The 15,937-nt window shown below is 40.1% G+C and overlaps 1 protein-coding gene across 1 annotated transcript in view; it reads left to right on the top strand.

Moving 5' to 3' along the window:
- The first annotated feature begins 226 nt into the window (after positions 1-226).
- Positions 227-15,937, top strand: part of LOC124233517 (BTB/POZ domain-containing protein KCTD18-like) — a 33,478-nt gene continuing 17,767 nt past the window's right edge. The window contains exons 1-5 of the mRNA XM_046650670.1: positions 227-325; positions 2,667-2,902; positions 4,477-4,688; positions 6,817-7,010; positions 8,089-8,183. Of these exons, the coding sequence (XP_046506626.1) occupies positions 2,743-2,902; positions 4,477-4,688; positions 6,817-7,010; positions 8,089-8,183 (661 nt within the window). The 5' untranslated portion in view covers positions 227-325; positions 2,667-2,742. The remainder of the gene's footprint in view (positions 326-2,666; positions 2,903-4,476; positions 4,689-6,816; positions 7,011-8,088; positions 8,184-15,937) is intronic.

Genomic DNA, 15,937 nt, shown 5'->3' on the forward strand with positions numbered 1-15,937 from the left:
GGCCTTTCCTTTTCCTGCAGGATACAAAGCCCCCCAGCTCGGGCTGTCCTCCCCGGGCAGGCGGCGGCGGCCGGCGGGGCGGGGCCTGTCCGGGGGCGTGTCCTGGGCGGAGCGGGGCGTGCCCGGGGCGGGGGGGCGGGGCCTCCCTCGCTCTGGCGGCGGGCCGGCGGGCCGGGCCGCACGGGGGCGCCACTGGGGCTGCGCTGCCCCGACTTGCCGAGAGTTGCCGAGAGCTGCCGAGGGGCTGAGGGGCCGGGGAGGCGCTCACTTCCGGGTCGGGCCCGGCGGCGTCCGGCGGCCGTGCCGAGGGCCGGGCGGGCCGCAGGTCAGTCGGGGAGGCCGCGGAGCCGGCCCCGCCCGTGCGGAGGAGTGGGGCGCCGGGTGGGCCGCGGGCCCGGGAGGCGGCGAGGCACCCCGAGGAAGGGCCCGGGCCGCGCCGGTAACACGGGCGCCCCGGGCTGCAGGCTCGGGCTGCGGGCCAGTTCGGGGTCCCCAGGCCGCGGGGAGACCCCGGCGGGGCTTTCTGGTGTCCCCGCCCCTCGCCTTCGTCCCCGGTCGTGGGAGGAATGCGAGTCTCTCGAGCGGTTTCCAGAGCGCGGCCCGCGGGCGGACTCCGACCGCTCCTCAGGCTTCCTGCCCCGGACCCGGTGCCGTGGCCCGGAGTCTGCCTTTTCAGCCAGCTCCCTGAGGGTTTGATGCAGGTGGCCACAGCACCGCACTTGGGGACACTCCCCCAGAGGGCAGGGCGCGTCCGACCCCGCAGGGAGCCCGAGTGGGTGCATCTGAGGATGGGGCGCCGTGACCGGCCTGGAGTGGTGATGGTCCTCTGCCTCAGGAGAGGCTGAGGCGGGGTACCTCTTAAGTCCCAGCGCTCAGGGTGCTGCTGTGTCCCTGTCGCTACCAACAGGAATCTCCCGGGGGACAGATGCCGGGGTCAGGAAGCTCAGGGTGAGACCGTGCGGGGGCCGTGCGGCGGGAAGACCTTGGAGTGGGTCCTGCCGATCGGGATCGCGGTAGCCTAGTGTGGGCCCTGCACACATCACTGTTTCTTTCCTCAGTGTCCTCATCTGTCACCACGGACAGTAATTCCCTTCCGATGAGGCTTTTGTGTCAATTAGGTAATGTCTATCAAGTGTCTCCTACAGTGGCTGGCACGTAGTAAGCATTGAGGAAGTGGGAATTATTGACCGTGATACAGGCCCTGCCTTCCTGGGGTTTATAATTCCCTAAACTAGGGATTAAACGCGTGGGATGAAATGCGGCAGAGGTACAAAAGTGTGTTAGGAGAGCTGTGCAAGTATTCGAACTGGCGGTGCTCGGGAAGGTCATGACAGTAGTGAGGTTTGCCTGCAGCTCTGAAGAATAGATAGGATTCCAGGGCGCTGGTAACTGGGGCAGCTGAACCGGCTCCATTCGGTGCCTCAGAGGTGCTTCTCTCACGTGGTCGTTGGGGCTGCTCCTGGGACTTCTAGGCAGTGCAAGAAGTCACATCCATGAGTGGTGTTTGAAGGCCGCACCGTTGGTCCATAATAGATTGTCTAATGACGGTGTTTGACACACATGGCTCTCAACTCAGACTCTAATGGTCTCCTTCCCCCATTTCACTGGAGACTGGCTAAACTGGAGCATCCATGAAAGAATCTTAGTTGACTGCATAAGTGAACGTGAATTGCCGTGGATGTAGTTGAGCATTTTGAGAGCCGTTTTACACTTGCTGTGAAATGTGCGGATACATCGGGAATACCTTTTTTATCACAGTATTGTTTTAGGTTCCGTAGAAGCACCACAGTCACCTGTGGTTCATCCATCTCCAGAATGGATTAAGAAATCAGATCCTTAAAACTTCCCTAAAGCTTCAGCCATTTTAGAGTGAAGAAGCCAGATGCTTTAGAGGTGGTATTTGTTGTTCTTCTGGACCAGTCTGGCTACTGGTATACATAGAATTCTATTCTCAGTCGATAATTTATTTATTCTTTAGTTACCTAAGTATTACGATTACTGTCGTTAATAATTTCTGCTCTTATATTTTGTTGGATCTCCAGAGCCAGTATCAAGTCCCTCAGTATATACCTTATGATAAAGTTTATATCATTATAGATATTATTCATCAAGTACTTACTCTGAGCTAGACACTGTTCCATATGCTTTTTATATATTCTATCAGTTATTCCTCTGATAGTCCTTTGAGGCAGGCACCAGTCCCACCTCCATCATTTTAGAGATGAGGAAACCGAGGAAGATATGTATTTGCCCAGGGTCCCAGAGCTAGTAAGGGCTGGAGGCTGGGAGCCCGATTCCATGCTACATGCCGATGCCCTCTGCAGACTAGACAGCTCCCTCAGACTTACTATAGTTTAAAAAGATCTGTGAATATCAAAGATCGTAAGCACACCTTACCTTTGCATTATCTTGTTAAATTCATTAAACAGTCATTTCAGCAGCTATGATTTGGTTGGTAGTAGTTTATCATCATTTACAAATCCTCTGAGCCAAAGTTTTCCAGCTTCTCAGCATATCTCAAACTTCTTTCGTATTATATAAAATCCTTCAGTTCAATATTGCCAGTGCTGAGGAAGCGATTTAAGTCACATTAAAGTGTATTTATTTTATTTTCTATTTAGTGTACTATTGGAAATGTCGGTGGTGATTATCCTTTGTTTTTACAGAGGGGGACCGGGACGGCCCTTGTTTTGCAGTTTCTGAAAGTCTTTCAAGACAGAAATTCAGGTGTTGGTGGGAGTGATGGAAGGTCACAAGGCAGAAGAAGAGGTGTTCGATATTCTTCGACTGAACGTGGGGGGCTCTATTTATACAGCCAGGCGTGAGTCCTTGTGCCGCTTTAAGGACTCGATGCTGGCGTCCATGTTCAGTGGTCGTTTTCCTCTAAAAACCGATGAATCAGGTAAATATCTAAAGGCTGTAAGCATGCTCATGAATATTATTAAAATAGGGGTCTAGTTTAAATTCCTTGATTTTCCTAATTACAATGGAATGTGTTAGATTAGTGTATTAATTACTGAGATCCTTAGGACTGTACAGAGACTCATTAAGTACATGGAGAAATTAAATACCAGTTTCTAGACTCTGTGATGCAGTCACTAAAAGTTTTTGTCACTAAAAGTTGACAAAAAGCAAATGTTCATCAAGGCCAACCGTGACCTAATTATGGGGATTAATTATATTTTGAAAGTTGTAATATTCATGCAACTCCATGAGTAAAGGTATTGAGACTGATTAAATTTGTTAGCTTCTCTCTGTGTTCTTCAAGTTAAAAAGCTGCCCTCATAGCTGACAGGGCAGTCACTGTCAGAGTAGAATTGGCATTAAACTCACCACCTGGGCTGGCTGTGTAGACTTGTGTGGGCTCACGTGTACGCCCGAGAAAATGTCAGGGCAGTAATGTCGGTTACCGTCAGTCACTCAGGGTAGAGGGCTGAAAATCGGTGTTTCAGAAGAAACTGTAAAACGCAAAGCTAGGGTTCTGGGGCTGCTCTCTCTGCTTCTAGTGCTCTGGGCTTCACTGAACCTACCACTGGTAGTAAAGAATCTTCAGCAAGGCAAGTAAGTCTTTGTGCACATCTTGGGGGCTCTGGGGCTCGTAGAACCCCTCTTGCTTCTCTGTTAGAGGGGCAAGATTGAGGAATCTTGAGCCTGAGGGGCTGTTAGCAAACCCTGGGTCTTGAGAGGTTTCTTTGCCACTTGCATGGCAGCAGAAAGAACAGAAAACTTGCTGATGGCTGGTGCCCAGGGCTGGGGTCCACTTGGGTGGAAAGGTTGCTGGTGAAAGACTGGTAAGCGGGGAGTGAGTTTTGTTCTGTACCCCCAAGTTTTACTGTCTTAATCCCTTCTTTTCTCAGCTAATCAAGGGAGAAAAGGAATTATTGAGTAAACTCACACAGAAGTAGCTTTTTTTTGATTCTGCTAAATTGTCTAAGAAAAGGCTTTTATCATAAAGTAGTACCAACATAACACTCTTTAAAGTTTAGTTTCATATAGTACAAAGGGACTAACCTAATAAGTCCAAGTATCTGGCATGCCTGGAGCTAAGAAGCCTGAAGCTGACTCGTAGTGTCCCTGACATACCAACACTGGACATAGTAACGAGCACCCCACATGCCCCCTTGGGGAGGGGCTCTGTACACCTTTCCTGGCCCAGCTGGGCTGGGGTTAGGGGTAAGCTTGTTTCTACCAGCAGGCTGAGGTCTCCATGGCTTTTGCAGTGACCATAGTGCAAATATGGTCATTGCATCCAAAATTCCAAGTGGAGCTCAGAATACCTTTTCCTGTGTGGTAGGTGAGAATACAGAGGATTACCAAATTTGACTAAACCTATTTGAACACTAGGTATTAACTTTCTTGTGAGAAAGAAACATTTCTAATTGTAGAGGTCTTCAGTGTGATTTTAGTTGGACACGTTGAAACTTTATCGTGGTCGTATGCATCTATGTAATCATTTTTGAACTGAATGTTTTCTAGGGGCTTGTGTTATTGACCGAGATGGACATCTATTTAAATACCTTTTGGATTATCTTCATGGAGAAGTTCACATTCCCACAGATGAGCAAACCCGCGTTGCTCTGCAGGAAGAGGCTGATTACTTTGGCATCCCTTATCCGTACAGCCTGTCTGACCACTTGGCCAATGAAATGGAGACATATTCTTTAAGGTCAAATATAGAACTTAAAAAGGTCTTGGCATTTTCCTAAGTTTTAAAAAATATATAAGTGTACATATGTATATGCATTTATTATGCACAAAGCAACATGTGTTATTTTACATAGTTTATGTTGCCACATAAGTCAGACATGAGACAGTTTTACTTTTGATAATTTTTGAAGACATGTTTCTTAATTACTACTACTCATTTTTTAAGGCCAGTATTCTATTCTAGGAAAGCTCATTACATCACCACTCAAAGGTTTATGGAGTTTTTATTCCTCACTGAAGGTTTAACACTTTTTGATGGGTATTTTTGCAGAACTACTCTGCTCTTGAAGTTCTTTTTAAATTAAGAGCAATACTGTAGTATGTGAGGGTATACTGGTATTATTTTATTTACTGAAATAATTTTTTAAAAGAATGGTCATGATAAGTAAAAGATTGTATAAAATCTCTTACCTGATTTAGAGAATGTAACAGTTTGTTACTAAGTTAAAACATCAGTTTGATGAATTCACTTTGAGATCAATAAATCTTTCTTTAAGGTGCTTCTATTTTGTCACATTTTAAATATCTTTACATGACTTGAAAAACTTCATTATTTGTTTCTGTCTTATTGATAAGTATTACATTTGCTATTAATTAGCATATTGGGGCATCCAAGCAAAATATTTTTCCTAGATAATTGTTAGTAGTAGAAACTGACCTAAATTGGTTTGAATTTTTGGTTTGGATGTCAGAGTTCAGGAGAGCAAGCTGACAGTATGGTTATTAGGAGAGCAGCATGAGGAGAAAGTTGATTTGGTTCCACATCTCGTCAGGAATTTGCATGGTTGTATGGGTTCTGCTACTGAAGCTATTTATAATTTGAGTTGTCAGTCTTTTGGTGCTATTCACCCCATCTGCAGACTGGGGCTAAAAAAGCATATCTGGAAGATTGAGGTGGGTTAACATTCATCTTCTCAAGTCCCAACTCTGTAGTCTTTTATTCCTGGTTTGTTACAGCAAGCATACATTCATTCTGTCAGCCAACACATGTTTATTTCAAATGCTTTTGGCATATGGAGCACTGTTCTAGGGACTGTGTGGGACACAAGGAAATACAACATACAGCTCTAGCCCTTGAACAGTTTATAATATAGTTGGGAATTCTACAAATGGGCAAGTAAAGTTAAAAACCAATACTGGAGTTAGATAGTAATGTTAAATGAAAGTGCAAGACATGTTAGGGTCCTATTTTCCTTCACTGAATCAATAAATCTTAAGCATCTCCTTTGTGTCGGGCACTATTTCAGGCACTTGGGAGACAAAACAAAATAGACAAAAGTGCCTGTCCTCAGGGCGCTCAACACCATTCCTCCCAGGGAAGGCCCTTGCTGCCCCCTGGGCGAGGCCCTCCTGCTTGTGCCCCTTTGTACCCTGTAGGTCCACTGGCAACACTTTTTACACGGTGTGCTGATGGCGTATTTGACGTCTGTCTTCTGCATTAGCTATAAACTCCAGGAGGGCTGGGTGCCTGTTTTTTGCTCCTCAGCATTGTAGCTCCAGGACCTCAGACAGTGCTCAGCGTTTAGTTGGTACTTAATATTCAAATGAATGAATGACTAGGTAGATAAATGCCGTATGAGTCAGACAGTATGTATTGAGTTCATATATTCATATCTTTCAGTGTAAAAGAACAAGTTAATCTGGTTAACCCATGATTAGAGTTGAAGTTAAAAATAAGCGTCAACCATGGGGCTAGTCAGTAGAAGGTGAAAGGAAGATTGAATCAAATGGGAAATTTAGGAGGAAATAAAGGGAAAAGAAAAAGGTCTGACTTTTAGTTATTATATGAACATTTTAAAATTAAAAGTGATGTTGGTAGTGACGCTAAAGGAGGAAGAAATAAAATAGAATTTCCACATGGAAAAAGATCCTCTCGCTGAAAAGGTGCTGGGTTTTGGGTGGTGCTTTTTGTGGTTTGCTCCCCCCCACCGCCAAATTCACAAATGCGCATGTGGTTTTTAAAGGCACGAAGACTGGGCTGAAATTTATAATCTTCTTCTTTCTCTTATGACCAACTGAAATTTCAGCGTTACGTGAAAGTAATAGAGCAAATTCTTGTTTGCTTTACACCAGAAGTAAATTCAAATTTTATATATTTTTTTGCTCCAGGCTTTAACAGACTTCTGTGATTCATATGGTTTAGTTTGCAATAAACCAACAGTTTGGGTTCTGCACTATCTTAACACATCTGGTGCAAGCTGTGAGAGTAGAATTATTGGTGTATATTCCACAAAAACTGATGGAACAGATGCTATTGATAAGCAACTGGGAGGACGAATTCACAGTAAAAGCATTTTTAAAAGGTATGTCCATATTTAAATATGAAAAGAATCAAAATAAAGTCTTGGTCTCTTCTAAGAGGTGTTATTGAATGGAATATGTGGTTGACTAGAAAAGACCCTTAACATCTTTCCACAGACAGAGTAAGGCCTTATAGCTGTCGAGATAGGCCTGCTACTTGAGAAGATTATAATTAAGACTGTTTCACATACATATGAGCTAAAGGCCATCTACGTGGTGGTACAGTGGTTCTCAACTGGGAGTGGGCATCAGAATCTCCTGAGAGGATTTACAGACAATGAAAGAAAGAAAGAAAAGTCATATGCCTGGGTATCTCCCCTAGGCCGTAGTCTGGGCTCAGAAACATGGGCCTCGAAGACAGCAGTTTCATTGAGTGCCCTGGGCCGCGGAGTCCTGTTCTTAGAAATGAAAGACTTCCCTGCTTCCTCCCAGCATTAAATTCTATGACTTGAACATGTTAAATTTGTAAGGGTTATTCTCTTAATATTTATCCTGTAATCGTATTTACACTGGTCAATTCACTTAGCAAAAATTTTTTTTAATTCTCTGGGAGATTGGATTGAGTCATATATTAGTGACTAGTGCATGACCACATGAGCTTGCTTTTTAGATTGTTAAATATGTCCTCATTTTCTGAATTCTTTATAGGCGAGGATGTTTCTGTATAAGATATAAGTGCCTGGCACAGTGCTAGGAAAGTTTTATTCAAAGTTGTCTTTTCTAACTTTACTGGAGTTAGGTGATTTTATAGAAAACTTATTTTAAAGATTTGTTGGTTTGTCTGCATGGTCTATATTTTGGAATTAACATATACTTTACCATAGTAAAATGAGGTCAAATGTAGATTAGTATATGAGTATAGTATATTACACTCATATAGTATATAATATTATATATATACATATATATACACACATATGCTAAGGAGTCACAGAAGAACAGCTACGCAATGCCTACAGATTTTTTTTGCTTTGTTAATGAGCACTTGAGTGTCTATGAGCTATATATACATATATATATATGCACACTCATGTTTGTACTTAGGTAGTGTATTTTCATTACCTTTTGCAATATTTCTAGAGAGGCGGGAAATAATGTTCAGTACATTTGGAGCTATTATTCAGTAGCAGAACTGAAGAAAATGATGGATGCTTTTGATGCCTGGGAAGGAAAAGGTACAGTACAATTCTTTTATTTCATGCAGAAGGTAGACTTTTCCTTAGTAAGACAAAGTAAGCTCAAATACTACATTTCTTTTTTTGAGAAATTATTTTTTTGTGTGGGTTAAGGTATTTGTCACCTCATAGTAACATTAAGGCAGTTTATTTACAAATCTTTAAACTCCATATGTTGCTAGATATTATTACTGGGTTTATCATTCAGTAACCTAAAATATGCTTCTGTTCGTAATGCTTGTTTAGTTCAATTAAACAAGAGTTCATTTAGCAACTACATTGTACCTGGCATTGTCCTAGGAACTATACCTCTAAATTAAGCATAAAATGTATAATCCAAAAAAAGAGAGAAAATGAAAATAATGCTGGGGAAGTTGTTTAAGGAGCCCTTAGAAAACAGTTAAAATAATCTTTAAATGCATGCTTTGAAATTTGACCGTTTCACCAAGCTGCTTAAAGTGAGTTGATAATAATAATGCTGTTTAATGTCCAGTGTGATAAATAGTTTACATTCAGTATCTCTCAGTCCTAAAACAGCCTTGAATGCTGTTTACCATTTTATTGATGAGGAAACTGAGTCTCAGGGAGGCCATGCCGCTTGCTTAAGGATCACAGAGGGTTAACTGTTCTATGCTGAAGTATTTTTTTTTTCTTAATTAACAATCGTGTATTGAGTGTCTGTTAGGTTCACCACTATAGTAAGTCCTAAAATTGGGTCCAAAGATAAGTAAGACACATCTTAGTCCTCAAATGCTCTTAAAAGCCAGTAGGCGCAGACATGGCAAGTCATGTAAGATTGAATAAAAGGAGAGGAAAAGGCTTTTAAGAACTCTCTATCAGCTGTTCTTCCTTCAGGCAGGGTGCTAGAACCAACCTTTCTTCCTTTCCTCAATTTGCCCCCTCACTTTTCCTCCTTTTTCTTTTCATATCACACCCCCAAGTATCTAGGATCAAGTATAATGAAAGAAGTGCTCTTCTCTTTAAAGAGCTTATTATTTTAGATTTAATTGACTTTGAGATACTTAGGCTTGAGTTGAGGAACAAACCCCTGGTGTTCTCTGTGTCTCCTTTTGTGTCTCTCGCCTGGCAGGCTGCCCAGGAGGCTTCTCGAGGGCCCTGGCTGGGCTTCTGTCTCCACTGACTAAGGAAGCTGGAGCGGAGAGCTGGAATCACTGACTTTTAAAAAGCGTGCAACTGATTTTAACTTTTTAGAAAGCACGTAATGAAGTATCATTGTTATTTAACAGTTCTGGGGGGCCTGTGGAAAGCCATAAGGCAGGAAACAGAATTAAGAGAAAGAACTATTGGAAAGAAGAAGACAGTTGTTGTTATTTTTGTGGGCAACATATCTTTTTAGAAAACCCAAAGAATAAACTAAAGATATTTTAAATGATGAGTTCAGTAGACTAAACCAGCTGGATACAATATAAGTAAAGAAAGCTCAGCAGCTTGCCTCTGATAGATTAATGAGAAATTATAGGGGAAAATCCCATTCACAAAGCAATAAACAAAACGAAATAACTAGGACTGCCCCGCCAAGAAACGCTTGGGCCTTTTTTGAAGAAAACTGCTAAAATGTATTCATCCATCCATCCGTCCATCTATCCATCTATGAAAAAGAAAACATGAAGATTACGGTGGGACATAGCATGATTCTGAATGGGAAATCTGAGTATCACTTCTTCTCAGATTAAATTATAGGTTTGACACAGTTACTACCAAAATATCAGTGGAACTCTTTGGAAATCTTGAAGAAATGATTCTAAAATTCCTTTAAAAGAATAAACAGGTGAAATAGCCAAGAACATTTTGGGAAGAAGAAATCATTAGTGGGATGAGTCTAACTATTTGGTAGTAAAAATGCTATACATAGATTTATAGTAATAAAAACCATGTATTTCTGGTAGAAGAATAGATTCAGAGATCAGGAGTAAACCCCAATAAAACTTTATTATATTTGTAAGAATAAAAATACTATGTGATAAAATATTAAATATCAATGAAAAAAGGGTAGATTGTTTAATAAGTGAGAAATATACTTGGGAGAGAAAATAGAACTCCAGCCTCACGTCATTTATCAAAATAACCCCAGGTGGATTTATAAATGAAATATGAAACTATAATAAACTATAATGAAATGTAAGCAAATAACTGATTTCTTAATAGATAAAAATTATAAGCTTAAATCATAAAGACAAAGACTAATAAATTTGATTACATAATATTTAATATATTAACCTTAAAACAAAAAATTGTAAATAAAATTAAGGCCAATCAAAGACTTGGATAAAAATGTTACATTAGTTGGACAAAGAATATCCTTGATATAGAGAGGGTTTATTTAAATTGATTAGAAAATCAGCTCAACCCATACTACAAATAAATGTGCAAGATTGATGACCATAAAATTCCCAGAAAGGGAAACAAACGTGGCAGGAGGTTCAAACTCATTATTTATCAATGAGATATACATTAAATGAGAACTATTTTTTATATCCCAGATTAGTAAAGATCTCTCATGCATTTTGAAAGGAGTAAAAATTAAAACTGCTTTTTTTGGAAAAAATTTATCAATCAGTATATATCAATAACATCAAAATTGCTCATATTCCTTGACCCAGTAATTCTACTTCTAGGAACCTTCCTTAAGGACATAATCAAATGCAGAAAAAGGCTTATGAACAGAAATGTTTATTAAGCATTATTCATAATAGGGAAAAAATAAAAACAGTCTAAATGTCTACAGTAGAGGATTAAATACGTATTGGCACATCCTTGGGATATAGATGGGATATAGCTATTAAAATTATTTTGAATAACTTTTTACAGGATTGCTTTGACTATTTGGGGTCTTTTGGTGTCCCATATGAATTTTAGGATTCTTTATTCTATTTCCATCAAGAATGTCATTGGGATTCTGATTGGGATGGCATCAAATCTGTAGATTGCTTTAGGTAGTAGGGACATTTTAACCATATTTATTCTTCCAATCCACATGCGTGGAATATCTTTCCATTTCTTTATGTCATCATTGATTTCTTTCAGTAATGTCTTATAGTTTTCATTGTGTGAGTCTTTCACCTTCTTGGTTAAATTTATTCCTAGATATTTTATTCTTTTTGTTGTGATTGTAATGGGACTGTATTCTTGAGTTCTCTTTCTGTTAGTTCGTTATTAGTGTATAGAAATGCAACTGATTTTTTTAAGTTGATTTTGTACCCTGTAACTTTGCTGTAATTGTCGATTACTTCTAATAGTTTTTCAAAGGATTCTTTAGGGTTTTCTATATATAAACTCATGTCATCTGCAAATGACGAGAGTTTGCTTCTTCATTGCCTATTTGGATACCTTTTGTTTCATTTTCTTGACTAATTGCTCTGGTCAAGACCTCCGGTACTATGTTGTATAAGAGTGGTGAGAGTGGGCACCCTTGTCTTGTTTCTGTTCTGAGAGGGATGGCTTTAAGTTTTTCCCCACTGAGTATGATGTTGGCTGTGGGTTTTTCATATATGGCCTTTATTATGTTGAGGTGCTTTCCTTCTATACTCATTTTATTGAGAGTTTTTTTTTTTTAATCATAAATGGATGTTGGATCGTGTCAAATACTTTCTCAGCATCTATTGAGATGATCATGTGGTTTTTATTGCTTATTTTGTTAATGTGGTGTATCACATTGATTGATTTGCAGATGTTGAACCATCCCTGTGTCCCTGGTATAAATCCCACTTGATCATGATGTATTACCCTTTTAATGTATTGCAGTATTTGGTTTGCAATATTTTGTTGAAGAGTTTTGCATCTATGTTCATCAGTGATATTGGCCTGTGATTTTCCTTGTGTTGTCCTTATCTGGCTTTGGGATCAGGTGATGTTGGCCTCAAAAAATGTGTTAGGAAGTGTTCTGTCTTCTTCAATATTTTGGAATAGTTTCAGAAGGACAGGTATTAAATCTTCTTTGATTGTTTGGTAGAATTCTCCAGAGAAGCTGTCTGGTTCTAGACTTTTATTTTTGGGGAGGTTTTTGATTACTGTTTCAATCTCTTGTGATTGGGCTATTCAGATTCTCTATTTCTTCTTGATTCAGTTTTGGGAGGTTGTTTGAGTCAAAGGATTTATCCTTTGCTTCTAGATTGTCCAATTTGTTGGCATATAATTTTTCATAATAGTCTCCTACAAGCCTTTGTACTTCTCTGGTGTCCATTGTAAGTTCTCCTCTTTCATTTCTAATTTTATTTGAGCTTTCTCTCTTTTTTTGTTAGTGAGCCCGGCTAAGGGTTTGTCAAATTTGTTTATCTTCTCAAAGAAGCAGCTCTTTGTTTCATTGATCCTTTCTACTGTTTTTTTGGTTTCAATTTCATTTATTTCTGCCGTATTTTTATTATTTTCCTCCTTCTGCTGACTTTGGGCTTTGTTCTTCCTTTTCTAATTCTGTTAGGTGTAGTTCAAGATTGCTTGTTTGAGATTTTTCTTGTTTGTTAAGGTAGGCCTATATTGCTGTGAATTGCCTCATAAGACCACTTTGCTGCAACCCATGAGTTGGTATGGTGTATTTTCATTTTCATTTGTCTTCAGATATTTTTTGATTTCTCCTTTAATTTCTTCAGTGACCCATTGGTTGTTCAGTAGAATGTTGTTTAGTCTCCACATATTTGTCACTTTCCCAGCTTTCTTCTTGTAGTTGATGTCTGGTTTCATAGCATTATGGTCAGAAAAGATGCTTGATATGATTTCAATCTTAAATTTATTGAGGCTTGCCTTGTTTCCCACTGTATGGTCTGTCCTTGAGACTGTTCCATGTACACTTGAGAAGAATGTGTATTCTGCTCATTTTGGATGGAGAATTCTATACTTATCTGTTAAATACATCTCATCCAGTTTTTCATTTAAAACCACTATTTCCTTGTTGACTTTCTGTCTGGATGATCTGTCCATTGATGTAAATGAAGTGTTAAGGTCCCCTGCTATTATTGTGTTGTTGTTAATATCTCCTTTTAGATTTGTTAATAGTTGCTTTATGTACTTTTGTGCTCCTGTGTTGAGCGCATATATAAGTGTTATGTCTTCTTGGTGGACTGTCCCTTTTATCATTATATAATGCCCACCTTTGTCTCTCATTGTCTTTTTTACCTTGCAGTCTACTTTGTCTGATATAAGTATGACAACACCTGCTTTCTTTTGTTTACCATTAGCTCAGAGTATCATCTTCCATCTCTTCACTCTGAGCCTGTGTTTGTCTTTAGAGCTGAGATGTGTTTACTGGAGGCAGTATATTGTTGGGTCTTGTTTTTTTTTTTTTTTTTTATCTATCCTGCCACTCTGTGTCTTTTGGTTGGTGAATTCAATCCATTTACATTTACAGTGATTATTGATATATGAGGGCTTAATGTCACCATTTTATTCCTTGTTTTCTGGTTGTTCTGCATTTCCCTTGTTTCTCATTCCACGTATTTCGGACTGCCAATTCAGTTTGGTAGTTCTCTATGATGGTTTTCTCAGTTTTCTCTTTATTTATCATTTGTATCTCAGTTCTGAATTTTTTTTAGTGGTTACCATGAGGTTTGTATAAAAAAATCTTGTAGATGAGATAGTCCGTTTTCTGATAGCCTCTTATTTCCTTAGTCTAAGCTGGCTCCATCCCTCTCCTCTTTCCCTTCTAAGCTATTGTTGTCACAACTTATTCTGTTTTGTGTAGTGAGTTTGTGGTTAAAATGACAAGATTATTTTTTATGTTTTCCTTCCCTTTATCTTTAATGTTATAATTAAGTCTTTGCTAGCCTTTTCTGATAGAAAGCTGCAATTTTCTGATTTTGTCTGCCTGTTTATCTCCTTGCTCAAGGTTTTGTGAATGCTTTTTTTCCTTTCAGTTATGAGGGCCTTCTTGATCATTTCTTGTAGGGAGGGTCTTGTGGTGATGAACTCCTTCAGCTTTTGTTTATCTGGGAAAGTTTTTATTTCTCCATCATATCTGAAGGATCTGTTCACTGTATAGAGTATTCTGGGCTGAAAGTTTTTGTCTTTCAGAATTTTGAATATATTGTTCCACTCTCTCCTAGGCTGTAAGGTGTCTGCTGAGAAATCTCGTGAAAGCCTGATAGGGGTTCCTTTGGAAGTTGTTTTCTTCTGCCTTGGTGCCCTTAATAGTTTTTCTTTGTCATTGACTTTTGCCAGTTTTAGTACTTTATGTCTTGGAGAAGGTCTTTTTACATTGATGTAATTAGGAATTCTATTAGCTTCTTTTACTTGTAATTCCAGCTCCTTCCCCAGTTTTGGAAAGTTCTCAGCTGTTATTTCTTTGAGCAAGCTTTCTGTTCCTTTCTCCCTCTGTTCTCTCTCTGGAAAACCTATAATCCTTATGTTGCATTTCCTAATTGAGTTGGATATTTCTCAGAGAATTTCTTCATTTCTTTTTAGTCTTAATTCTCTCCTCCATCTGAAGCATTTCTGTATTTCTGTCATTCAGATTGCTAATTCTGTCCTCCATAATATTAGCTCTGTTATTCAAAGACTCCAGATTTTTATTGAGCTCATTCATTGTGTTTTTCATCTCTAATATTTCTGATTGGTTTTTCTTTATAGTTTCAATCTCTTTTGTGAAGAATTCCCTCTGTTCATTAGTTTTAATCCTGATTTCATTGAACTGTCTATCTGAATTTGATTGCAACTCGTTTAGCTTTCTTATGATAGCTATTTTGAATTCTCTGTCATTTAGATTGTAAATTTTTGTGCCTTCAGGATTGATTTCTGAATGCTTGTCATTTTCCTTCTAGTCTGGATTAGTAATGTATTTCTTCATCCTATTTGCTGGGGTGGATTTCTTCTGTCACATAGTGGTAGTATCTGGTTGTAGATTCCACCTGCTGCCACTGGGGGGCTGGGGTCAGCAGCTGTGTATTCTGAGCCTGCCAAGATACCTGGTGTCTGTGCCTGACCTTTAGAATCTATGCTATCAGGGCCTGTGTGCGATTCCCTGCTTGCAACGGCAGCTTTACTAACATATGCATGGGCACTTTGGCGGGGGTCACTTGCTCTGGCTGACCAGCTCAGCTGGTGCACCAGGCAGGGTGGGGGGCACTTTTTTTCATGTGTGCACTCCCTGGGGCATTCTCGCTCTGCCCTCGCTATCTGCCCTGCTGGGGTGCTCACTTGATGAAGACACCCCTGCAAGAGCTTAGCCTCCTCTCTGTGGGGCTTTCCTATGGGCTGTGAGAGAACTTGGAGAGCAAAGGCATTCCCACGGAGAGCCACCCCTTCCGCTTCTCTTCTCAGAGCTGCACCTGGTCCTGCGCCCTACGTCACTCCCGGGGAGGGAGAGGAGATTCTCTTACCTCCTTCCACTTTCTTCTGGGGGTTCCAGCACTTCCACTTTCAGACATATGGCTGCATGGGTCTCTTAGATGTCTTTTGTGTTGTGTGAATGTCCTCTGTTGCTTTAGAAATGTCCTTTTTCTTGTATCTTGGGGGGAGAGTCTAAGGAAAGAGCTCACTCCGTCATGAGGCTGACATCTCTTTCTTTAAGCGTTTTTTAATGTGTCTATATAATTTTTTATGCTTCCTTTTTAAAAAATTAGGGGAAATTCACATAACATAGAATTAATTAAAGTGTACATTCAGTGGCATTTACTATATTAACAATGTTGTGTAAACACCACGTCTATCTAGTTCCAAAACATTTTCATCACCGCAAAAGGAAACCCCATACCCATTAAGCAGTTACTCCCCATTCCCTTCTCCTCTCTGCCTCTGGTAACCACCAG

Source organism: Equus quagga, unplaced genomic scaffold (assembly GCF_021613505.1).
Source record: "Equus quagga isolate Etosha38 unplaced genomic scaffold, UCLA_HA_Equagga_1.0 203_RagTag, whole genome shotgun sequence".
Lineage (NCBI taxonomy): Eukaryota > Metazoa > Chordata > Mammalia > Perissodactyla > Equidae > Equus > Equus quagga.